At 47.7% G+C, this 25,466-nt stretch overlaps 2 protein-coding genes across 2 annotated transcripts; both read left to right on the plus strand.

Moving 5' to 3' along the window:
* Window positions 1-6,305: 6,305 nt before the first annotated feature.
* On the plus strand, window positions 6,306-9,050 carry LOC136451293 (probable 2-carboxy-D-arabinitol-1-phosphatase). The gene is made up of 7 exons (XM_066452000.1): window positions 6,306-6,480; window positions 6,909-7,132; window positions 7,713-7,832; window positions 7,960-8,059; window positions 8,161-8,300; window positions 8,418-8,497; window positions 8,687-9,050. Exons 1-7 carry the CDS (start codon window positions 6,372-6,374, stop codon window positions 8,811-8,813), a joined length of 900 nt encoding a protein of 299 aa, XP_066308097.1. The 5' UTR covers window positions 6,306-6,371; the 3' UTR covers window positions 8,814-9,050.
* Window positions 9,051-14,485: 5,435 nt separating this feature from the next.
* Window positions 14,486-24,913, plus strand: LOC136553250 (beta-amylase 3, chloroplastic-like). Its single transcript, XM_066544630.1, has 4 exons — window positions 14,486-15,171; window positions 16,599-16,809; window positions 16,895-17,011; window positions 23,756-24,913. The coding sequence occupies exons 1-4, from the start codon at window positions 14,651-14,653 to the stop codon at window positions 24,545-24,547; spliced, it is 1,641 nt and encodes a 546-aa protein (XP_066400727.1). The 5' UTR covers window positions 14,486-14,650; the 3' UTR covers window positions 24,548-24,913.
* Window positions 24,914-25,466: the final 553 nt, after the last annotated feature.

Consider the following 25,466-nt stretch of genomic DNA (forward strand, 5'->3'; position numbering starts at 1 on the left):
CTCAATTAGAGAGCAGCTTCATTGATTCCCCAACTCTAAAGAGCACTTGGGTCACGTTTTGGTCAGCGGTTGTGTTTGTGACTCTTAGAGCTTAGCTCCTAGTCGGCTAGAGCATCACCCATGGAGCTTGCCAACTTGTGTGGTAGCCCCAGGTGGTTGGTAACCATCTCTTGAAGCTAGTAAACTCATCCATCATGTCAAGAGTTAAGTCTCTTGACTTAAGAATGAGAAAGGGTTGGAAAGCCCTCAGCCTTAGTGGCTAACCTCAACAACGTCTAGGTAGGCAAGCCTTGGTGGCGAGTAGAACCATGGGATAAATAATTGTGTCACTTATGCTTGATTTACATTACTTGCATGAAAAATTGTGGCTGAGGTGATTTCTAGGGTTTCTAGTCGATCTACTTGTGTATGGTATTTCTACCACTTCTAGCTCTTGATCTGTGATTGTCATACCTACAGTAAGCTAGGAAATTTCTCTGATCTAAGTATTTATTCATAGATTTTGAACTGTAACTCGAAGTTGTCTATAGGTGCGGATCTCAGTGTTTTTGTAATCAATTTGTACAAACAATTCAAAAGACATATTGGTCTAAACTGCTGGATTTTTGTAGCATCTTTGATCTTTGGTAACAAAGTGATTATTCCATAATTAATTCTACTAATATCAACCTTGTGATGAAAGAAATCATCAAAGAGTTGTACAATATCTTTCTTAACAATAGCCCAACAGTGTTGATAGAATTCAATAGGGATTTTATCAGGACCAACAGCCTTGTTTTTCTCCATTTGCCACAAAGCATTTTTGATTTCATCTTGTGAGAAAGGTTTGCATAGCAACTGGTTATCATTTTCTCCCACTTTGGGAATGTCTTCCCACATATCAGAGTCCAACTAGATATAATAATCAATGGGTGGGCCAAATAGGTTAGCATAGTATTCAGAAGCATGTTGCAGCAAATTCTCATGTCCTTTAATATTCACTCCATCTTTTTCTAAACTGATGATGTTATTTTTTCTTTTCCTACCATTTGCACATCTATGGAAAAAGCAGTGTTACAGCCCCCTTTAAGAAGCTAGGATCCATGACTTCTTTCATACCAATACAACTCCTCTTGTTCAAGACTCATAAGATTTTCACACATCAACCATAACTTCCTATCAACTTGGTTAACAGTTAGCCCCTCAATCTCTTCCAAACATTCCAACTCAATTAACTCATTCTAAAACTATTTTCTTTGCTTTCTTAGTTCACCTTGAAAATTAAACCCCCATCCTTTAAAATACTGCTTAAACAATTTTAACTTTTGCTAAATTCTATCAAGAGTGGATTTAGCTCTACAAGGTCTATTCCAAAAATTTTCAACCATAGCATTAAACTCAGGATTTTTTAACGGTCAAACTTGAACTGAATAAATGGTAGATTCACTTTTTTCCTAGTGGAAACCACTAGAGGATTATGATCAGAAATTTCTCTTGGTAATTTACTCACCAAAACCTCAAGAAAGAGATCTTCCCAATCCTTTGTCACCAAGACTCTGTCCAGTTTTTCCAAAGTGGGTTTTTCTTGATTATTAGACCATGTAAATAACCCACCATTCATCACCAACTCCCTCAGCCCATAAAAATGAATCAAAGAATTGAACAAAGGACCATCCATAGTATTCTTTTCTTTAACATATCTAATAATATTGAAATCACCTCCTATTATCATGGGTTTACAGTTTGCTACACAAAATCTAGATAACTTAGACAAAAAGGAAAGTTTATTCTCTTCCTAGGCTACTCCATAGACTACTAGCAAATTCTATTTAGTCTTTAACACCTTATCCCATAAATTCAATTGCAGCATGAATTCTCCTTTTTTAAAAGATCCCACATCAAATGTTTCTTACAAAACACGAACCAATATCCCATCAGACTTACCTTTGGAGGAATTCCGCATCCAAAGGTAGTCTTGATTTGTATCAAACTTTCTCAATAAAGATTCATTACACTTTGCAATCATTGTTTCTTGTATTCCCAAAAAATAAAACTTATTCTCATAGATAAGATTCTTTAGAAATGTGGACACACCTTTCTTCTTAAGACCCCTATAGTTCCAAAAAGACCTTGTATCATCATCTTTTTCTTTATTTTTTCGTTTTAATCAGATTCACAGAAACTTTAAGGTTTCTAGAATCATGCAAGCCAGGAGCTTCCTGATCTTGCTTTCTCCCCCTAGGGAGATTCTTACACTCTTCTTATTCAACATCATTTGACTTCTGAATAATCAACATTTCAAGATCAGGATCTTCATTAGATTTTTCATCTTCTATCAGAACTATCTCAGTGCTAGGATCAAATTCCACAATTTCAACACTAAGGTTATTTTTTGATAACTTAGCATGTTTATCATTCAAACAATTCCTAGCAGACTCAAGATCTTTAAGCAAGTCAAAAGTAGCATAAGCATTATCATGGACAAGCACACACATATTTTTAGCTAATTTCCCAAGCACATCATTATCCATATCAACAATACTATGAGTTTTGACATTGATACCTTCTACGTTTCTTTTTCTAGCCATGGCTTCATTCTTTTCTTGAGTGGTAAGAATCACATCCTTTACTAGCCTTTCACTCCTCCTCTCCACCTAAATTTTCTTAGCTTGATCTTTAGTGGCAGCTGTTTTGGATCCCTCAGCTTCAGAAGTAGTAGGAATCATTGGGGCTTTGTTTGAACCATCATCTGTGATGACACTCTCTTGAGAATTGATGAGAGTATCATGTCCACCCTCACTCTCTTCTTGACTAGTAGGAATTTGATAAGCTTCCACACTAGCAGCCTTCACTGAATCCAGCATTTGAGTCAGATCAGTCCCTTGAACTTGTTTTTTCAGAGAGAAAATCTAGCCTTGGTTATCAGCATTCTCATCAATTTCCATTTCCCAAACCTACTATTCCCCATCCCCTTCCTTTGATTTAGAAGATTTCCCTTGCATTCTACTATCATATGCATCAATCTTTCGAAGCTTATCACTCAAAGTCTCACTTTCAGCACCAGACTCCTTAAAAGTGTCAAGTATCTGAACTCTATCAACCTGTTCCTCAGAGTTAGGTGGTTGAATGTTCTGCTGAGTCACAACTTGTTTAGCTTTCTCATTACTAGCAATTCTACCACCACTCAGCTTAGGAGGTGTAGAGTTGGTGGTAACATCAACTTTATGTTGTTGCACATTCTTATCAGATCCAGCCCCAAATTTTGGATGCCACCTTGACTGGAAGAGCCAGTAATTTGAAGGGTCTTAGGAGGCTCATCAACCTTGAACCTTTTGGGTTGGTGATCCTTTTCAGTTATCTTGATCCCACTGGATAGAGTTTTGATAGTACCATCACCTTGCACCTCTCTCCAAAGGTAAAATCATAGATGTATAGCCCCAGGGTGCCATCTGTAGTTTTGGGAACTCTTGAAATGTCTCTGCAAGCAATCTTGACCCTCACATAATCAGCTCTAAACCTTGTCTTTTCATCAATCTCCATGACTTTGCCTACTAAGCCTCCAACTTTGGCAATGGTCCTAATTGACCTTTGGTCACTAGGGATGTCTTTGATCCTAAACTAAGCCTACTGTAGAACACCTTTAGCACCAATCTTGGGAGATCACTGTTCCAATTTCATTAAAGCATCACCTGATTCCATTGCTAGTGCTTTGAACTTACTCTAGTCCACCACCATCTTTGCATTGGGGAACCTCATGACAAACCTATTCTCTCCAACCTGTTTAGCATTCCACTTCCAGGTACTGGAACCAACCACACTCATTAACTGTTGCTCTATTTGTTTGCTGGTTGCATGCTCCTGTAAGATTGATATCACAACAATACTTTCTTTCTCCCTGGAGACTCTTGGGTCAATGAATTCCTCAATGAAGAAGAAGCTCCGATCCTCCACCTGGGTTGCACAAAGTTTTGGGCTAGTATTCCACAAGACACACCTCCTACATTCATAGGTTGAATGGTTGTTGAAGCCACAGATCTCACATACCATCCTACGACAATCTCTGGTAGTATGGTTGAAGAGCCCATAGTTCTCACATGCCACCCTATTCTGAGCTAGATTGGGAGGGTTATGAGGAGCATCAGCAGACTCATTACCAGAATTACCTTGATCTTCCCCAGGTTTGATCTTCTGCTCAGTAGCCTCTCCATGAACTTGATTTTCACCAGCTTTCTCGGCCGCTTGATCCCACTTTTCATTAGCTTGCTCTTCAGCAGCTGGAGCTTCTTCATGCGGAGCAATCTTGGGTTCGCCTTCCTAAGTTTTACAATCCTAGACATTACGACCCCTTCCTCTTCCAGCATCACCCCTTCCTAGACCTCTGCCAAAACCTTTAGGACCTCCACCGAAACCTTGATTACCACCACCGAAACCTTCGGCCCCGCCCTTCCATCCACGACCACCCACACCACTTCCACATACGTTGTTGCGGCGACCTCCTCCTTGATTCATCACTTCGATTGTACCCGTAGGCACCGAATGCACCACAGAAGCAAAGGATTTGGATGGAGCTCCCCACAAGTGACCGACAAATTTGGAGATGTTGGATTTGGGAGGAGGGTTCTGAAACTGGGGTGGGGGTCGGGTTAGGGTTAGAAACCCCGATCTGATGCGACAGGTTCTGTGGCTGCGGAATAGGAACGAGGAGGTGGAAAAAGCTTGGGTGACCAGATCCGGCGTCTCCCCAAACCTCTCGCTCACCCCTTCCCCGATGGATGTCGCGTGGCCCTTCCTCCGGAGATCTCCCCAAAATCCCTGGTACTATCCGTACCTTCGGTGGTAACCAGAACCAGGGACGCTGACGCGTAGGCCCCTTGAGCTTGAATTTACTGGTTCCCGCCATCAACACTTGCTCTGAATCTCTTGCGCTTGCACCAACTCCGGCCAAATCGCCATTGGATTTCCAATTGAATTTGACCGGGATAGACTTGATCTTCACCTCATTCCTCTCAATCTCCTCATATAGAAAGGATTTCTCTGCTGCTATGCTCTTGCGGCCGGAGATTGAGGAATCAATCGGGAATCCGAACTTCTTATCCTTGGTCCGACGGCGAGCACCTTCCGCGATCATCGGGAACACATCCACGTGTCGCTTCGCGCCCTCGAGAGACCCCCCCCCCCCCCCCCCCCCCGCCCCCAGAGCTCCGCCCGAGATCCAACCTCTAGGGAGCTTCCAACCTGTTCCAGGCTCCGGAGCCGCCGGCGAGGTTGCGGACGCGGTGGAGGGCGCCGCAGATGGAGACGTGGGGGAAGGAGAAGGAGGGGGAGAGACCGTTACGGGAGCCATTGCAGAACTCATCACCATCGCAAATTCACATCCATTTTTCCGATTATATAAGCCGTCAGAATAACACGATACGATTTTTTGGCTGAAATCCGAGCATACTTGTACGAGCTCAGGTAGAGCAGTGAGCTCGGCATGTTACCAGTGTCCAGTATATACTCTACTCTGCGGTTGTCAAACAAACAAAACTCATCAGGTCCATATATATGAACTCCTAGAAAGCGAGGCTCATACTCTCTCGCATGCTGTATTATTCAGTCAAGTCAACCACCATTCGTTTTGTCACAACGACAAACTGGTGACGGCTTACAGTACTTTGTCGGGATTGGTCGCTACTGCTTGTATGGAACGGTCAAATTGAGTACTTTGTCGTTTTCAATCCCAATTCAACAAGCAGCGAGGAAATTAAGTACCGTGATAGAGATACAGCTTTGTCGGGATTGGTCGCTACTGCTTGTATGGAACGGGGATCCTGTCGGGGCCAGACCTCATGTCCTCCCACAGGTTGCCACTGCATGCCGGCTGGGATATGACGAGCCTGCTGGTTCACACTGCACTGCGTCATGGAGATTTTTGCTCCTGGGATGCTACAAGTACAAAGTAGAATATGCCGGTGCCGCGGCTGTGGTGCTATGTCCGTGCCACAAAATATCTACCTGAACGTGTGGTCACCAGCGACATGTGATGCGCGCGTTCGATGATCCTTGACAGAAAGAAAAGGGAACCCGAAGGAGATTCCATGCTGGACGCTGACCGATCGATTTTAGTTTGCATGAAAAAAAAGAAAGATGTATCTGTACAGAGCCTTCGTGATGATAATGAAATTCTCATGGTGCCGTGCCGTGTATTGTACATGGTATATACGACGAACCCTTGTTCTGTTCCTATCCTATTTTAGCTAATTCCATTTTTATCTTTATCTATCTAGACTAGATAGACTGACTGGAGTCTGAGAAAGAGACGGGCGTTCTGCTTGCTGCTGCGTCCACCTATCATCTCGTTCTATCCGTCCGCGGGCGCAAGGACACGGGAGGTGAAAAAACTCACTGAAATGGGCTGCGCTTCACTGCCCACGCGGCCTTCTCCGACGCCGTTGCCCGCCACCGGCCGCGCGCGCCCTTCTCGCTCTCACCTTCGCACCTGCACCACCACCACCACAGGTGCCTCGCTTGCTATCTCTTAGTCTTAATTAGCTTCCTCCCTCGTTTAGTCGTTTTGTTCTATATATACTGCTCCCGTTCCATTCCAATCACTGTTACCAATTACCATAGGAATTAAATACTCACTGGAATATGATGAAACCTGGGCAATCATATTTTTGGTAAAAGAAACACGGGATCGGGATCTTTGCCTTTCAGGAGCTGCGTGCTGAATCTCTTCAGAACCCTTTTCGGATTGCTCTTTAATTAATCCTACTGATGCACCATTTTCTTTTTCCTGCATGGATTTATTATTACTCCGAGACCAGTGCCTTCTCATAATATTGTACCCCAAACGAGTGCTATCACTTCAACATGTTCAGAACAGAACAGGTTCTTTTGTGTTGTTGCCGCCGACAGTTAATTAATTCCCATTCTTGCTGCTGCAGGCAAACCGAGGAGGGCTTTTTCCATCAGAGCAGCTCACAGTGGCCTCAGCGATGTATCTGTAGAGAGCCTTCCCCTTCCTGATAATGAAGCTCCAGTCACCGGTGCTGCTTACAGCTTCACAGGAGCAACGACATCACTCACCAACAGGATCCTAACATCCTCCAAGAAGGCTACTCTTGTCAGGCATGGCCTGAGCTCATGGAATGCAGAAAGCCGTGTCCAGGTTAGTTTGCTGCTACTCAATCATTCAGAAATCACAAGGTCTGTTTACTGTGTCGGGTTGTAAAATGCAATTTGCGTGTTTAGTTTTATTTATTTTTTTAAAAAAAGTGGCAGGAGCTCTGCTTGCATTGAATTAAGGAAAATAGAAGGTTTTTGCCTCAATGGCAGACATGGCTCAACAAGCTACAGGACAACCACAAGAGAGAGACAACCAGCAAAGAAACGAAAACAAGACGAAAGCCCCCAAAACTAGTTTTGAAAAGCACGTTGTCGTTTATCAAAGTCCTCTCTCTTTTGTACGTAGCGCAACCGATAGAGCCGTGGAGCAATCATTTTGGAAAATCCGCCGATTCCTTTCTTTCCACAAATTCCACATGACCTAGATGCATACTCCGTTGAAGTGTCGTCCACAATTTGCGTTCAGTTAGTTACACGCTGGAAAGTATGTTCAACCAATCATTTTACCAATTCATTCATGAATCATCATACTTTTTTTTTATCTATTCTATTCTAGTGTGACTGGGTTATAAAACATGTTCAACCTTTTTGAGTTCATTGCTGAAATCGTTGCTTTTGTCTAGGGAAGCTCAAATCTGTCTGTGTTAACAGAAACCGGCACCAAGCAGGCAGAGAAATGCCGCGATGCTCTTGCAAACATCAAGTTCGACGTTTGCTTCTCTAGTCCTATTTCACGAGCAAAGGTTGGCCAATTACATTAATTAATTACAAGTCTACTACATATCTGAATGTAAGCTACTAATATGCATGCATGCATGCATGATGCCTATATTATGTGTAATGGTATAAGGAAGTGACATTTCTATGCAGACAACCGCTGAAATTATCTGGAAAGATAAGGAGGAACCCCTTGTGTTTCTCGATTCATTGAAAGAGGCACATCTCTTCTTCTTAGAGGGCATGACCAATGGTAATGAAATAAGAGAATCTTCTAGGAGTAGCTCGTTTTATATATATCTTGTTGTCCATTTCGGTTTCGGAAAACTGACCATATTACATGCTTGGAGGCAGCGGATGCTAAAAAGCAATATCCGGAGTTGTACACAACATGGAGGGAGGACCCTGCACATTTTCATGTCGATGGCATATACCCGCTCAGGGAGGTGTGGAGAACAGCAAGACAAGCATGGGAGCAAATCTTGCTCACTCCGGTATAATACATCAACCTTGCCCTACTTCTTCTCTTCAGGTTCAGGGTGTGTCATTGTTTGTCCTTGATTGAACTCCGGTTTCGACCTTTTTTTTTCTCTCTTTTTGGGGGACAACAGGGAGAAAACTTCTTGGTGGTTACACACAAATCCATTTTGCGCGCGCTCATCTGCACTGCACTAGGTCTCCCTCCTGAGAGGCAAGTTGTCTGAACTTTTCTGTGGCACCAATTCTGAACTTTATTTGTCCCACGTTCATGGTTGGGAAATTTTGATGAAACTGTTTGTCAGAGTTATGTCACCAAGATCTATGCATCGCTGTTCGCAAAAAACTTGTTTTCCCCCCCTTTCCTCAAATACTCCAGCTAGTGAACAATGCAGTTATGCAGGTTTCGTGCCATTGATGTAAACAACGGTGGCGTGTGTGTCTTCACGGTCAACAAGCAAGGAGAAGCTATGCTTCAAGCCCTCAATATGACAGCGCACTTGTATAGTGATCACACCTATCAGTACTAGTTTTGCTTTTGCCCCTCTCTTTGCATTACATTACCTACCTTGTATATTATTACACTTCCATTAGAGGACAAGCCATTATTGAAATGGCTTTGGTAAATACTTTTTTGAAAGAAAATACTAATGTGACCGTAGTGTGCATAACGATAGGTTACAGTTACACAAATTGCTCCTGTCAGATGTGATTGTCCACGTACATGAATGTAAACTGAATCATGCGAAAGTCATTTGATCTTTGAGGAACTGTTCATCTCCATCTATAATGTGCTTGCTCACATACTCCCTGGAGAGGTATTTCTGCTTCTGAGAGGGATGTCCCCAAGAAGGTACAGTTCAGTTCAGATGCTATAAGCCTAAGCAGCTGGTATATGCATGCCTGGCCTTCTGAAGGACTGATACAACTTGTTTGGGACTGAAGAATTTTGCAGGACTTTCACTGAAACTTACGGAAAACATAACAATTCCTGAAAGACTTCAATTTTCAACGAAGTGACTATCGTTGATGATGCTTTATTCATCGATTAGTCCAGAAGGAGATTCTGGTGTGCATGTATCCTTCCCGTTGACTAACAGCATGTTTTTTATGAGGAGAAAAATGCAGTTGTAGCTAGAATGAGATAAAGAGATCTGATCCAATCTACCATATCAGAAAGAAAAATGCAGTTGTGCTCATGGTCATGTCAGCAGAGCGTTTGCGAGTGTGTAAATGGAATACATGAGAAGGGAGAAGCAGAGGACAACTGCGCTGCGACAAAGCCGGAGATGAGAGCCCCCTGACATGGTCGCAGAACGTCTGTAGCTCAGGGGCTGCTGTAGCTGCCCATCGTTCTTCCTCAGGTCCGATATGGCGCCCGCGGCAGCGATGCATGGCACTAGTGACAGTGAGCAGCATGCCCACCATCTGTGGAAAATTCACCAAAACGAAATAGCACACGGAGCACGATTCCAGAGGATGAATACATAGCTAGCTTTTGCAGTGTTTGTCACCACGTCGGCCACGAGGACGGAGGGGGCTCGCTGGCGGCATGCACGATGAGGACGAGCAGAGCTGTAGGCGCAGGCGACGACGTTTGCCACCACGAAGAACCTGTGATGTGACACCGGCGGGCCAGGTGAGGTGGCGACAGGGCAGCGATCAGTGCTCGGAAACGGCCAACGGATGCTAGCTGAGTAGTAGTAAGCTCCCATGGAGTTGGAATGTTGCAGGACCGGATCGATGATCCGATGCCAAGATAGGAGGTTGATGATATCATGTGCACATGAGTGAGCAACACAGATAAACCACGACCAACCAGCTGGGAAATTTCTTTCTAAAGGAATGAATTTGATCACTTGAATTTTTTGATCTTGTCTATTGCTTAATTAATTTTGTTGCTTTATTACTTGATAACCGGTGTAATCTGCCTATGAATCCTGAGAGCTATGGTAGAATTTAATTTTGAAGAATAGTTGTCTCTCCATCCAAAAAAAATGCAATTATAGGCTTGGAACTAGTCAAACTTTCTCAAATTTGACATATTCTATAGAAAAATATCAGTATTAATGTTTGCAACTAGATTTACTATAAAAATATATTTCATAATCAATCTAATGCTACCTATTTGATAACAAAATGTTAATACTTTTTTCATATAGAGGTGGTTAAAGTTCAAGTTGTTTGATTCCTCGAAAGTGAGAATTACACTCTTTTAAGATGGAGGGACTACATAGGGTGTGTGTATCAGTATGCTCCGAGTAAAGTCTACCCCTGAGATACCATGTGCTTTGTGTACTTTGTATTCCCATGCACATCAAATGAAATTGTGTATGGAGGACATATCCTTAAGGGTGATGATCCTTCCTCGTGGATGTAAGGATACTCATCCTTTTTCGGGTTGAAGACAAGAGGACCTTGGGACATATAGCTACCACTATCTCTCAACATCTGGCAACTCAAGCCGAATGTGAGTATTGTCGTGACAATCAGTCTCCTATATATATGCATAGCATGTGATACTAGAGCACAGTCCTTTATTAAAACTTAGTAACATAGAAAGTGATTGATATATAGAAACCTCTACTCAGACGAGTGTATATGTGTTTGGATGGTGGGATGGAGGATGGAGAGGTTAGTTCTTGCTAGTCTTTAGTTTAGGGACAGACTGAATTGAGCAGCTTCTCAAGTGGAATATTGACTTGGTTTTTCGGATAGCCTATCCCGGAAAAATAAATTGATGAGCTTGCCACGCAAGCTCAAAGGAGCTACTAGTGTGGAGGCACAAACAGAGGAGGTTAGAATCAACATGATCAAGGAGTGTCTAGAGCAGCTATAGGTGGAGACAGAGGCCGACTAAGGCGCGGTTCACATGGTAGGGTCATGCAAGAAAAAAATTAACGATATTATAGGAACCATTCCATCCTTAACGTGAAGGATGAATTTATCCCATCGCCTACTAAACAGACGTAACTTATCACTTGTTTTGGGACTCGACGAAATTAAATAAGCAAGTCTTTTCCTTTTTTAAACCACAACAAGCCCTTTAATTTGCCAATAAATTTACCCCGATGGCTTGTAACAGGTGAACAATAAACTTCCATCATTGTTGTAACTTGTAACACGGTCTGTGGGCTAGTGTGTGCCTACATATAATAGATTAAATAGGATACGTGCTACTTGATCTGGAGCATGTTGTTTATCAACACGCATTGTGTAATGCGTTTTACAATCTCTTGTTATTAAGCACTCAGGAGGAGCTTCGAATCGATGGTGTTGCTAGTCACTTGTGCCTATGGAAGGAACGCAACCGTCGGACCTTTGATCGCAGGTCGAGGACACCATTCGAACTGCTCTCCATCATCCTGGACGAAGCTGACGCCCGGATCGGGGCTGGGTTTAGCAGCCTGGCGTTGCTCACCGCTCAAGCCGCTTGATCAGCCGGGGAAGCGTATTCAATCTACATCGCACAAATTGTTCTTTACTCAGTACAACCTTCTTTCTCCACCGTTAGACGGTGATTTGTGTTTCGTATGTTCTCCCACACAGGAATGGTATCTCACTGTGACTCTGTCTGTGGAGGTTCTAAACTTTCCCACATCTACTTAATGAGCATGTGCTAATGCACGCTTTCGAGAAAAAAAAATCTCTTGTTATTTTTTTTGGGCATTGTTACGGTTAGCGCGAGTAACAAGAAAACAGTTGAGTGAGATATATATAAGCCTGAGTCAGGACCCACCAACCCTATCTCGGGAGGGGCGCCCACGCAAGGCATTGGTGCTTATGTTACGAAGGCCAAAGCACCGGTGGAACCAGCCTTTAGCGGAACCATATTCTGGACTCTCACTCACCCAGGAGGGCAGCATAGTAAGATTAAGGGTATAACAACACAAGCCGTGCAGGTGTTATATGAGAACCCCTTCCATAGGTCATCACTTCACCCTCTGTATATATAGAAATATGTTCAGGTGGGAACTATTGTCCCCTATGCCTCCATATAATAGATTAAGGCTATGTTTGGATGGACTAGTACTAGTTGCTAGCCATGGCTAAAAAATAGCAAGCTAAAAATTAGCCAACTAATTGTTAGTCTATACTTGTTTGGATCATGAATTAATTGTTGGGTTCTACAGACTAGAACTAATTGTTAGCCCTTGATAGTTAGGTTCTATAAACTAGTGAACTAACAACTAGTTGAGGCTTTGGCTAAACTTTAGCCAATCAATTAGTCCTCCTATTTTGATCCGTAAGGGCTAAAGTTTAGCCAACTAGCTGTTAGTCCAAGAAATCTAAACAGGACCTAACATGATACGGGCTACTCGATCTGAAGCATGTTGTTTATCAACTTGCATTGTGTAATGCAGTTTGAAATCTCTTGTATATTTGTGTGGGGAAAATCGTTACTGTTAGCACGAGTAACAAGAAAACAATGGAGGGGATATATAGGGCCTGAGTCAGGACCCACCAACCCTATCCTGAGAGGGGCGCCCACGCAAGGCATCGGTGCTTATGTTATGAAGGCCAAAGCACCAGTAGGATAAGCCTTTAGCGAAACCATATTTTGGGCTCGCACTCATCCAGAAGGGCAGCACAGTAAGGTTTATGGTTATAACAGCATAGGCCGTGCAGGTGTTACATGGGAACAACTCCCATAGGTCATCATTTCACCCTCTGTATATGTGAAAATATATTTAGGGGGAGACTATCGCCCTTTGAGTTGTGGCTTGGAGGGATCAATCAAGAGGAAAACAGAGAGTTAGGCCCTGTTCGGCTAGCTGGAAAATCAGTTGATGCTGATGCTGATTTGTTGCGAGAGAAAAATATTGTTATTTCGCTGAAACGGTATGGCTAATAAGTTCAAGCGAATAGGGCCTTAGAGGCTACCAAAAGCAGGTGAGGCAACACAAGCACCGAAAAGAGCGATGTGCCTAGGCAGGGGCGAGCAGGGCTTCAACGCTGGAAAGAGGAAAGTGAAGGCACCCGAAACCAGGGGCGAAGCCCAATAATGGCCTGTGGGTGCCCAGGCATCCCCTCCGATTCCAGAATTTTTTAAGAGCTAGCAAATTTCGGCCATATAGGCACCCCCATGGCCCAAGACGAGGCACCCCCACCAGCCTAACAAGCCCACTGCAACACTTCCTTCCAGGATCGCTTCCAGCCGAAGCGTTGCACGCGTAGCGGGCGGACTTGCGGTTTTCCTTGCTCGCAACGCTTCGCTTGCCTCGTGAGCGGTGAGTCCGAGCTGCTAGGGCGCTGCCAACGTTGGTCACGCCAAGCTGTGTGCCCCTACTGCTGTCCCGGCGCCGCCGTCCGCTCGTCCCGGCGCCACTGTCCGCTCCACACCGAGCCGAGAGCAGGGTTCGACTCGCTGGCCAGTGGCCGCCCCCGCCCTGAGCTCCTGACTGCTGTATTCGGTCTGCCTGACCGCCCTCTGCGGCTCTGCCAGCTGTCCCTGTCCCTCCCATCGGCCATCGCTGCCCCTGCCGGCTACCAGTGAGTTTATCCTCAATCAAATTATTTATATGTGAAATTGTGAACTGCAATTTGATTATGCAAATGAATGAATTATAGGACATGATCGATGCTAATAGAATTTCTTGTCCAGATGAAATCAATTGGGATGAGGAGATTAAATATGACCCCGGTTTGGGAAAGAAATTGATGCTTACCATCCTAACTTGAGAGAAAAGGTGAGAAGAAATGAAGAAAGTTAGCAATGAGACTATGGTTCGTCGTTTCATGATCATGGAATAAAAAGGCGTAAATATGATCTCTAAGAGGTAATGCAAATGCAATGCATCTGCTTTCAATAGATGATTGTACACTTTCTTTGCTAAATAATTGACATGTTTGCTCTCTATTCTTTAGGCTGGATCACATATTTTACTATATGGGACATCTTTTGTTCATTGTTTTGGCATTCTTATAATCACTACACTACAATGTCTTTATTTTGTTATAAACGATGAGTGTTATTGCCCTTGCCCTTACCAGTTTGCTTATGTTTTGACCAAAGTCACATTACTATTACTGTAAGTTGAATTTTGATGTTAAAAATTATGAATTAATTATGCTATTTGTTTGAACATAATATAAGTCACTGTATTATTCATGATCAAGTTGAGCACCTCAACCCATTTGCTCTCCACTGGCCGAAACCGAAACCAACCACACTTCCACAAGTATAGTCCAGTAGTAGTGATCTAGTGACGGACGGAGTGACGCTGATCGTGGCGAGAGGGACGACCACACACAATTCCCTTCCCTCCCTCTGTCTCAACTCTCAAGGCTCTCCCTCTGACGGCAGAGGCTCCGGCGGGGAGGCGCCTCCTCCCTCCCTCCCTCTTCTACTCTTCTGTCTTCTCCAATGGCGGCGATTACCGCGCCGCCGGCCCCTCCTCCGGCCTCCACCTCATGCCGTCTCCTCCGCCGCCGGGCGCCACTCATCCGCTTCGCCGCTTCCTCCTCCTCCTCCTCCTCGTCCCCATCCTCCCGCTTCCGCCCATCCTTCTCCTCCTCCTTCCCCGGTGCAGCCGGCAGCAGCAGCAGCGGCGGCGGGGGCGAGATCCTCCACGTGTCGCCGCCACCCCCGCCCGCTGCGCCCCCGGGGGCCCCCGTCTACGTCACGCTCCCCGCCGACGCCGTCGGCCCGGGGGGGCGCGTCGTGCGCCGCCGAGCCATGGGGGCCTCGCTCGCCGCCCTGGCCGCCGCCGGCGTCGCGGGCGTCGCCGTCGAGCTCTGGTGGGGCGTCGTCGAGCGCCACCGCCCCGGGGAGTACGACTGGGCCGGCTACCTCGAGCTCGCCGCCATGGCACGACGCCACGGCCTCCGCGTGCGCGCCATCCTCGCCTTCCACCAGTGTGGCGCCGGCCCGCATGACCCGCCCTGGTGCGTCTCCCCACCCCCTTGCCCGCATCATCAGCTATTCAGCTCCTAAAAAGATCCCCTCTTTTTTCTCCCCCCACCCCTGCTCTTCTCTTCACTTCCTTTGTTAGGTTCAACTATACATACAGGATATGTATGTTCACATCTCAGTGAGGTTGACGGGCTGTGCATGTCCAGTCTCTTGAACTGGTGTGCATGTTCTAACTCACTTCTTTGGAACAAAATTGTAGATAAAAAAGGCTGCATTTCTACTTCTCGGTGGTATAATGCTATAAGCAGTTGTTAATCATTAATGTCTATTGGACATGCAAGTATGGCCAAGCACATCACTTAACTTAAATTCACATCTCGTGGAGTTGAACACATCTGCTGACTGCTGCCAAACTTGAAGATTGATGCCCAATTCAATTCATAACTATTCTTCTGGGTTGTGTAACTAGTATTTATGTGGTGATATGGTTTCTGTTCAGAATTGACTGAATTTATTGATACTTGTGGTTATATCCTTTGCTACACGTGGCATGCACTTTTGTCCCGCTATGTGGCACAAAACGTTTAGTAAAAAAGTTCTTTATTAGTTGACGCTCACAATTTATCATTTATGGTTAGTTATTTTAGCTCAGGAGGTATGTAATCCCTATCAATCATTTGGATTTTATTTACTACTAGCATTGAGCACTGGTATTCTATACTGCACTAAATGGTCATGAGCATGCCTTGCTCATGGATTCCCTATCTAGACATGACAGATTCCCATGCTAAGCATGAGTGCATCGTGCTGATACTATTCACGTTGCATTGGAGAGAAGTGCTTCCCTTACACACGTGTGCACCCAACAATAAGGCCACAGTTAAGGTCTGAAGTAGAGGAATCTAGTATAGAGAGAAGGAGACTGATATCGCCGCAAATTTTGCTTTTTTTGGGCTCAACTCAACTGGTCAAGTCATTAGGGGCCACTTCAATATGCTCATGTGATAGAAATGGAACCTCGTTGGTACATGGTTAGAAAGTTTATGATGCTTCGGTTTCAGATCATTGATGTAACTATCAAAAGCCTACCGATTGTTTTTTTTTGGTGACTTATTTCTGAGTATTTTAATCAATGGATTGCCTCAAAACATCATTCTTTTTTTATATCGGATGTGCTGGTAACAATCCTTTCCCAAAATGGCAGCTACAATAAATCGTCTACCTAGTAATGCGAAACTACATGACATTATATCAGCTGTTCATGAAATAGATCCCTAATGAGTTTGCCATTTAATAACTGCTTTCCCTTCTTGCTTTTTCAAGTTGTCCTGTTACAGCCAACCTATTATTAATGCTTTTTGTTGCTGTGGTGTAAAAGTTTAATCACTTGGCCTTGCGTTGATGCACACACAAGTATATCTCCTTTTAAATTCATGGTTGGAATTTCCTACCTTTCCAGGATTCCTTTGCCACAATGGGTGCTTGAGGAGATGGATAAGATTCCAGACTTGTCATATACCAATAGATACCAGAAGAGAAACAAAGAATATATATCACTGGGATGTGATATTCTTCCTGTTCTGAAAGGAAGATCACCTATGCAAGCTTACTCCGACTTCATGAGAAGCTTCCGCAATACTTTCGAAGATTACCTTGGGGCCATAGTAACAGTTTGTATTCTCCCTGTTTTTTAAACACATACAATTAATTCTGAACCACCAAAGGACGTATCCCTATTATAACATTGTCTCTCAGGAAGTTCAAGTTGGAATGGGTCCAGGAGGTGAGCTTAGGTATCCATCATACCCAACTGAGAAGCTAAATCAGCCAGGCAGTTCATCTGAACTTGGGGAATTTCAATGTTATGACAAGGTATGATGGGAAATAAAATTCTTTCTCTAAATTTACTACAAAATGGAATGTTTTTGGTAGAGCGGGAGGCATATTGGATGATCAGTCTCAACGTTGTTTACTCTACTTATGCAATTCGATATGCAATGTCTATTTGTATCTTCAACTTGTAAGTAGTACCAGTATGGGTTAGCTCCCTACCATTTGGGCTTATACTGAATCTTCTATACTAGTCCATCACGCGCGCCCTCGCGCGCGTCGGTGGTAAAATAAATAAAGCAGCACCATAGGCACACGGTTATATATACTGAAAAGATTACAACAGCAGCATAGTGCATAGAGACATGCTTAGATTTTTTCTGCCGGAAACCTTGAACCTTATGCACAAGTAAAATAAATCCATACATACAGGAAACGAAATTAAGGGATCATCATGTCATGTGCGGCATCCCATACACCAGGCGGAGGCGCGCACGCGATGTGCGTCGGGCCGCTGAGCGCGCCGCAAGCCAGGCTCAGGCCGCGCATGCAGAGGGGCCGCAGCAACAGCGTGGCCAAGATTAGAAATAGATCAAGTCAATTTCCTTAAGTTTAGTTATTTCCTTATATCTAGGAGGTTGGTTTCCTTTTGAGTTGCAGCCGCATGGCTATTTAAGATTGTACTCGGCACCTTGAGGAATTAAGCAAGATTATTATCTCCTACCTCTTCCTTCCCTAAACCCTAAGCCTGCGGTAGAGGGGTATAACCTCACCGGAGAAGACGGCCGACGGCTACGAGCTCCGTAGCCGAGGCCCTACCTGTCGGGGGTTTGACGCCCTTGACAACCTGGTATCACACGTCAGCCGATCCTCTCACACCCATCCCGATTCATCTCTTCCAGCCGCCCCAGCCCACCAACAGCCGTCGCCATCTACTGCTGCCGCGCCCACCCCGCAACCCACCGCCACCATGGCCGAGCCTACCATCGCCGATCTCTTCAGGGAGCTGAAGAACATGTCTGCCGAGATCACGACCCTGAAGGCCGACATGGCCTCCATGAAGGCCTCGACGGCCGAGAGCAGCGGGGGCCGCCATTCCGAAGGGCCGCGCGAACTGGACTTCCACCCGAAGCACAAGAAGTGGGATTTTCCTCACTTCGACGGCACGTCCGACCCGATGTTGTTCCTCAACAAGTGCGAGGCCTACTTTCGCCAACACCGCACCATGGCCGAAGAGCGCGTGCGCATGGCGTCCTATCATCTGGACGACGCCGCACAGTTATGGTTCATCCAGCTGCAGGACGATGACGGCACGCCAACGTGGGGTAATTTCAAGGATCTCTTGAATTTGCGCTTCGGTCCTCCCCTTCGCTCCGCTCCGCTGTTCGAGCTCGCGGAGTGCCGCCGCACGGGGCCCGTGGAGGAGTATGCCAACCGGTTCCAGGCCCTCCTACCTCGCACCGGCCGGCTCGACGAGGCGCAGCAGGTCCAGCTCTTCACCGGAGGGCTCATGCCGCCGCTCAGCAACGCCGTCCGTCTCCACAACCCGGACTCCCTCGCCGCCGCCATAAGCCTGGCCCGACAGGTCGAGTTGATGGAGCTGGGGCGTCCAGCGCCTCTTCCACCGAGGGCGCCCCCGCGCGGCCCACCGCCCCCCGCGGCCCGGGCCAACATGCCGCTCCCACCGCCCCTCTTGGCACTCCCGGCGCCACCGGTGGCTGCCCAGCAGGGCCGTACCGAGGGCAACCAGCGCCGCCTAACCCCGGAGGAGATGGTCGAGCGACGCCGCCAAGGGTTGTGCTTCAACTGCAATGAAAAGTACTCCCGCGGCCACAACAGATTCTGCCGACGTTTGTTCTTCCTCGACGGCGTCGAGATCGACGACGCTCAGGACGCGGGCGACGACACCGCGGCGGACACCGTGGCGCAGGAGGCGCCGATCTTCTCCCTGCACGCAGTGGCTGGCGTGCCCGTGGGTCGGACCATGCAGGTCCGCGTCATGGTGGGCTCGACCCCGCTCATCGCCCTCCTTGACACCGGTTCCACCCACAACTTCATCGCCGAGACGGCAGCGGCGCGATCCGGTCTACCCATCCAAGCCAGACCACGCCTCACGGCCATGGTGGCCAATGGCGAGAAGGTGCCGTGCCCAGGAGTCATCAGGCACGCCCCACTGGTGATCCACGACATCGCTTTCGCCGTCGACCTCTTCGTTATGCCCCTTGCAGGACACGATTTGGTGCTGGGGCTGCAGTGGATGGCCACGCTCGGCCGCCTGGTGTGGGACTTCGTCGATGGCTCGGTCTCCTTCCAGTGCCAGGGCAGCATGGTCCGCTGGCCCGGGGTGGCTACCTCGAGCACCCTGGAGACCTGTGCCGCAACGTCCAGCGCACCACTCCTCGACGAGCTGCTTGCCGGGTTCGCCGACGTCTTCGCCGAGCCGCGCGGCCTTCCGCCACCACGCAGCCGCGACCACGGCATCGTCCTCAAGCCGGGCGCCTCCCCAGTCGCGGTCCGGCCCTACCGGTACCCCGCGGTGCACAAGGACGAGCTGGAACGCCAGTGCGCCGCCATGATGGAACAGGGGATCGTTCGTCGCAGCGACTCCGCCTTCTCCTCCCCGGTCCTCCTCGTCAAGAAGGTGGATGGCTCATGGCGCTTCTGCATCGACTACAGGGCGCTGAATGCGCTCACCGTCAAGGACGCCTTCTCGATTCCCGTCGTCGACGAGTTGCTTGATGAACTCCATGGCGCCCGCTTCTTCACCAAACTCGACCTCCGGTCGGGCTACCATCAGGTCCGCATGCGGTCCGCCGACGTCCACAAGACGGCGTTCCGTACGCATGATGGCCTCTACGAATTCCTGGTCATGCCCTTCGGATTGTGCAACGCGCCGGTGACCTATCAGGCCCTCATGAACGACGTACTCCGGCCCTACCTTCGGCGTTTTGTGTTGGTATTTTTTGACGACATTCTTATCTACAGCAGCTCGTGGGCCGACCACCTTCGTCATCTGCGCATAGTGCTCTCGGAGCTCCGCCGGCACCACCTCTTCGTCAAGCGCAGCAAGTGCGCCTTTGGGGAGGTTTCTGTGGCCTACCTCGGGCACGTCATCTCCGCGGCCGGCGTCGCCATGGATCCGGCCAAGGTGCAAGCCATCGTCGACTGGCCAGCACCTCGCTCGGCTCGGGCGATCCGCGGGTTCCTGGGACTTGCGGGCTACTACCGCAAGTTTGTGCACAACTACGGCACCGTCGCCGCTCCGCTGACGGCACTCCTCAAGGAGGGGTTCTCCTGGAACAACGACGCGGCGGCGGCGTTCGCGGCACTCAAGGCCGCTATCACGACGGCGCCCGTCCTCGCCATGCCGGACTTCACCAGGCCATTCACCGTCGAGTGCGACGCGTCCTCACATGGGTTTGGCGCGGTGCTCATCCAGGACGGCCATCCGATCGCCTTCTTCAGCCGGCCGGTCGTGCCACGCCACCGCTCTCTCGCTGCCTATGAGCGGGAGCTGATCGGCCTCGTCCACGCCGTCCGTCATTGGCGTCCGTACCTGTGGGGACGTTCCTTCGTCGTGAAGACCGACCACTACAGCTTGAAGTACCTGCTGGATCAACGCCTCGCGACAATTCCCTAGCACCATTGGGTGGGGAAACTCCTTGGCTTCGACTTTGTGGTGGAATACAAGCCGGGCGCAGCTAACACCGTGGCGGACGCCTTGTCCCGTCGCGACACGGACGATGGGGCCATCCTGGCACTATCGGCCCCTCGGTTCGCCTTCGTGGACCGCCTTCGCCATGTTCAAGCGGAGGATCCAGCCGTGGTGGCCCTTCGAGAAGAGATAGCAGCAGGCCACCGTGGCGCGCCATGGTCCGTGGTCGATGGCGGCATGGTCATGTTTGCTGGCTAGCTCTACATCCCGCCATCTTCACCGCTGCTACTGGAGCTCCTTGCTGCCGTGCATGATGATGGTCACGAAGGAGTCCAGCGCACGCTCCACCGCCTCAGGCGTGACTTCCACTTCCCCGAGATGCGCCGGCACGTCCGGGACTTCGTACGCGCCTGCGCTACCTGCCAGCGTTTCAAGACCGAGCACCTCCAGCCGGCCGGCCTGCTGCTGCCCCTGCCGGTTCCAACCGGGGTCTGGTCGGACGTCGGCCTCGACTTCATGGAGGCTCTTCCGCGTGTGCGCGGAAAGTCCGTCATCTTGACGGTGGTGGACCGATTCAGTAAATATTGTCATTTTCTCCCCTTGGCTCACCCCTACACTACAGAGTCTGTCGCCGAGGCGTTCTTCAAAGACATCGTGCGGCTCCATGGCATGCCGCAGTCCATGGTCTCGGATAGGGACCCCGTCTTCACTTCCACATTCTGGCGGGAGCTCATGCGTCTCATGGGCGCGAAGCTACACATGACAACGGCCTTCCACCCGCAATCTGACAGACAGACAGAGGCGGCCAATCGAGTCATCGCCATGTACCTCCGTTGCTTCACCGGCGACTGGCTCCGGTGGCTGCCATGGGCGGAGTTCACCTACAATACTGCCTACCAGTCGTCACTGCGGGAGACGCCGTTCCGGGTGGTCTACGGCCGCGATCCCCCCACCATCAGGTCGTATGAGCCAGGCGACACACGCGTGGCAGCGGTCGCCAAGACCATGGCTGAACGCGCCGCTTTCCTGGAGGACGTAAAATATCGCCTGGAGCAAGCCCAGGCCACCCAGAAGCGCGTCTACGACAAGTCACACCGGCCGGTGGCGTATGCCGTGGGGGACTGGGTTCTTCTCCGTCTTCGTCAACGCCCAGTGGCGTCCCTGGCCGGCGCTGTCAAAGGGAAGCTCCAGCCCAAGTATTTTGGGCCGTACCGCGTCCAGGAACTCATCAACGAGGTTGCTGTCCGCCTTGAGTTGCCTCCACGCGCCAAGATCCACGATGTCTTCCACGTGAGCCTTCTGAAGAAGTGGATTGGACCAGCACCAGCTACACCACCTCCTCTACCGCCGGTTCATCATGGCGCTATCGTCCCAGAACTAGAGAAGGTCGTTCGGGGTCGTCTGGCTCGTGGAGTTCAGCAAGTGCTCGTGCGCTGGAAGGGGGAATCGGCATCCTCTGCTACATGGGAAGACAAGGCCGACTTCATCACCAAGTACCCTGCTTTCCGGCTCGAGGATGAGCCGGTCGTCGAGGGGGGGAGAGATGTCATGTGCGGCATCCCATACACCAGGCGGAGGCGCGCACGCGATGTGCGTCGGGCCGCTGAGCGCGCCGCAAGCCAGGCTCAGGCCGCGCATGCAGAGGGGCCGCAGCAACAGCGTGGCCAAGATTAGAAATAGATCAAGTCAATTTCCTTAAGTTTAGTTATTTCCTTATATCTAGGAGGTTGGTTTCCTTTTGAGTTGCAGCCGCATGGCTATTTAAGATTGTACTCGGCACCTTGAGGAATTAAGCAAGATTATTATCTCCTACATCTTCCTTCCCTAAACCCTAAGCCTGCGGTAGAGGGGTATAACCTCACCGGAGAAGACGGCCGACGGCTACGAGCTCCGTAGCCGAGGCCCTGCCTGTCGGGGGTTTGACGCCCTTGACACATCATGAGAGATATAAGGTGCCAAATGAAATAAAGGGGTTTTTTAGGTTACCATACCAAGACCAAGCAAGTTCAGGGAGGAAGAAATAGAGCATAGCATGGATTTACAGAGGTGCTATCCATTCGTAGATGTACCGCGATGTGTTCCCATTTCAAGGAAATGAATGGATCCATTGATACGTGCATCAGTGTTTAATAAATGGAGAGATGGGATGGAGATTTAAGGAAACCACGTAGGTTTTCTTGTTGAATCCGTCAATCTCTATCATAGATCAGAAGAGAGCCCATCAGAAGAAGGGACAGAGATTAAGGGAAAGCAACTACCTTTTCTTGTCGAATCCGTCAATGTCTAGCACAGATCAGAAGAGGGAAATAGAGGCGACCGTAATGGGATTAATAGCGGAGAGTGATGTTCTTGCTTCACCTGGGAGATAACAAGCGAACAGAGCATAGGGGACTGTAGCGGAGGCACCGGAGGCCATAACCGTCGGGGCTAGGCGCGCGGCCGCAGCACCTGCCGGGGGCTCACCGCCGCCCCACCCGAACCCAGAGTGGGGAGCCGGTCATGGCGGGGGGAGGGGGGGTGGCCGTGCCCGCGCCGCTGCGCTGGGGAGCGGCCACCGCGAACGACTGAGCCAGGGGTGTCGGCCCACCCGCGACGGTAGCCGGCCGGCTTGCGGCACCACGTGGGTAGAGAGAGAGAGAGGGAGAGAGAGGAAGAGTAGAGGGAGGGAGCGTCCCCGTGGTTGGGGCGCGCGGAGCGGCGGCGGCGGCTCTGGCAAGGGCGGCTCGGGGAGGGGAGGAAGAGGCTGCTGGCTGGATGTGGAAGCGAGGAGAAATTTTGGAGAGCCAATATTTTTTAGAGCAACCACCGATAGGGTAACACGTTGAGCAAACAGGAAAGAGCGTTGGAAGTAAATCTGGACCGTGAAATTAGAATCAGACGGATGAAATCTTTTTTACTACCGTGGATGCCCTGAACGGCGGCCAAAGTCTCCTGCTTTGATATATTAGATGTGAGTTTGCATTTGTAGAAATGACTTGTATGTTCTGTTCTACTTTGTTGTTTTGAGCCATGCAATAAACAAGGACAACATCTGCATTTCTGAAATGATTGAAACACATATCCTATTCGTGCATCTGATGCTACGTTACCATTACAAGATTTAACTTCTGATAGATGTGATCTGTTGACAGTTTATGCAAGCTTCATTGAGTGCTCATGCACAGATTTTTGGGTTACAAGAATGGGGTAATGGCGGTTCAACTGGCACAGATGGTTCACAGCAGAACCTTGAAGAAACAAGTTTTTTTCGCGCTGATGGAGGCTATTGGGATACACCTTATGGTCACTTTTTCCTTGAGTGGTATTCAGGAATGCTTCTCCTCCATGGAGAGAGGTTATGCATGATAGCTGATGCAATCTTCTCTGGTACTGGTGTGACCATCTCAGGGAAGGTTGCTGGCATACATTGGCACTATTATACTTGTTCACATCCATCTGAACTGACAGCTGGCTACTATAATACACTATTAAGAGATGGCTATCTTCCTATAGCTCAAATGTTTGCCAAATACAAAGCTGCATTGTGCTGCGGTTGTTTCGACCTGAGGGACGCAGAAAGAACAAATTATGAGAGCAGTCCAGAAGGTACTCTCCAGCGCCTTGCAGGTGCTGCTAAAATGTGCAACCTTCCTCTTAATGGTGAGAATTCTGTGACAAGGCTAGATGATGCATCACTGAATCAAGTCATAAGAAGCTCAAGGCTCTACTCAGGTCGTACTTCAGGAACATCTTTTTCCTTTAACTATGTTAGGATGAACAAAACCTTGTTTGAGTTTCACAATTGGAATCGATTTACAAAGTTTGTTAGGCAGATGTCAGATGCCAGGACCTTTCTAGCAAGACTATATGTCAGGAGACGGCAGCAATACTTGTCTTCAATGTCGGTTGTTTGGGTGGTTAGTCGGGCTTGTGCATATACATGAAAGTTGTCAAAAGCTATTGGGGAAATCATGTACTTGTAATCTCAGCCATCAATGATTCGACAACTGTGGAAAGAAATGTTTTGCTCACTATATGGCTCATTTTTAGTTGCCAGAAGGGCAGGCAGGCTTATGCTCAAGGCTGTACTGATTTCATGCATATGCATGTATTAGTTTCATGCATATGCCATTGCTGAACAAAATTTTATATGTATTTGTTGTAAAGTGGTAGTGTAGTTGCTGCCAACAATATTGAATCTTGAAAAATATGCCCCTGTTAAAGGTCCCACGAGGGTCCTGTTTAGCCATTGTAGAAATACTTAGTTGGGGCCTTCTGTTTCCCCTTCCAATATGAATGCTTTTGAACTATATGCCTATGAAAATATGTATACTTCCTCAAATGTCAAATATAAGTCCATCTAAGTTTATCCTAAGTCAACTTTTCTAACTTTGACAAACAACATTATAAAATTGATTGACAGTGAATGGAGTACGATCCATTCCTGAGCAATGCTGGATTCACAAGAGGTCTAGTACTCTCCATTTCTTTTTTATAGAACACATTAAAATTTGGAAGTTCTAGAAATATATATATTTTAACCACCAATTTCTCATAGAAAACACTTTCAATTGCTATAAAATCAATGTCATGTTAAAATACATGTGAAATGTGAATTTATTATTACGATTTTTACACACTAAGCATGAATCTAATTTAACTCATTTAGCCATTTTATCAAAACTTTGAAGTTTGCCTTTTTTTTAATATATTACCCCCAATAAAAAAGGAATGGAGGGAGTAAAGTGCAGCTGATATTTTATGAAGTTGTCAGTTCTATCACCGCAATAAGTTAAAATCAGCATGCATCAACTTCATGGATCACAAAGATATAAATAAAATGAATAAATGTGTTTACAGCAT

This window comes from Miscanthus floridulus, chromosome 5, assembly GCF_019320115.1.
Source record: "Miscanthus floridulus cultivar M001 chromosome 5, ASM1932011v1, whole genome shotgun sequence".
Taxonomy (NCBI): Eukaryota; Viridiplantae; Streptophyta; class Magnoliopsida; order Poales; family Poaceae; genus Miscanthus; species Miscanthus floridulus.

Bases quoted from the DNA above. Each gene is read 5' to 3' on its own strand.
- LOC136553250 (XM_066544630.1), top strand. From the start codon at position 14,651: ATGGCGGCGATTACCGCGCCGCCGGCCCCTCCTCCGGCCTCCACCTCA. The intron at 16,810-16,894 runs GTTTGTATTCTC...ATTGTCTCTCAG, and splicing joins ACCTTGGGGCCATAGTAACA to GAAGTTCAAGTTGGAATGGG. The intron at 17,012-23,755 runs GTATGATGGGAA...ATCTGTTGACAG, and splicing joins AATTTCAATGTTATGACAAG to TTTATGCAAGCTTCATTGAG.
- LOC136451293 (XM_066452000.1), top strand. From the start codon at position 6,372: ATGGGCTGCGCTTCACTGCCCACGCGGCCTTCTCCGACGCCGTTGCCC. The intron at 7,133-7,712 runs GTTAGTTTGCTG...GCTTTTGTCTAG, and splicing joins ATGCAGAAAGCCGTGTCCAG to GGAAGCTCAAATCTGTCTGT. The intron at 8,301-8,417 runs GTATAATACATC...GGGGGACAACAG, and splicing joins AGCAAATCTTGCTCACTCCG to GGAGAAAACTTCTTGGTGGT.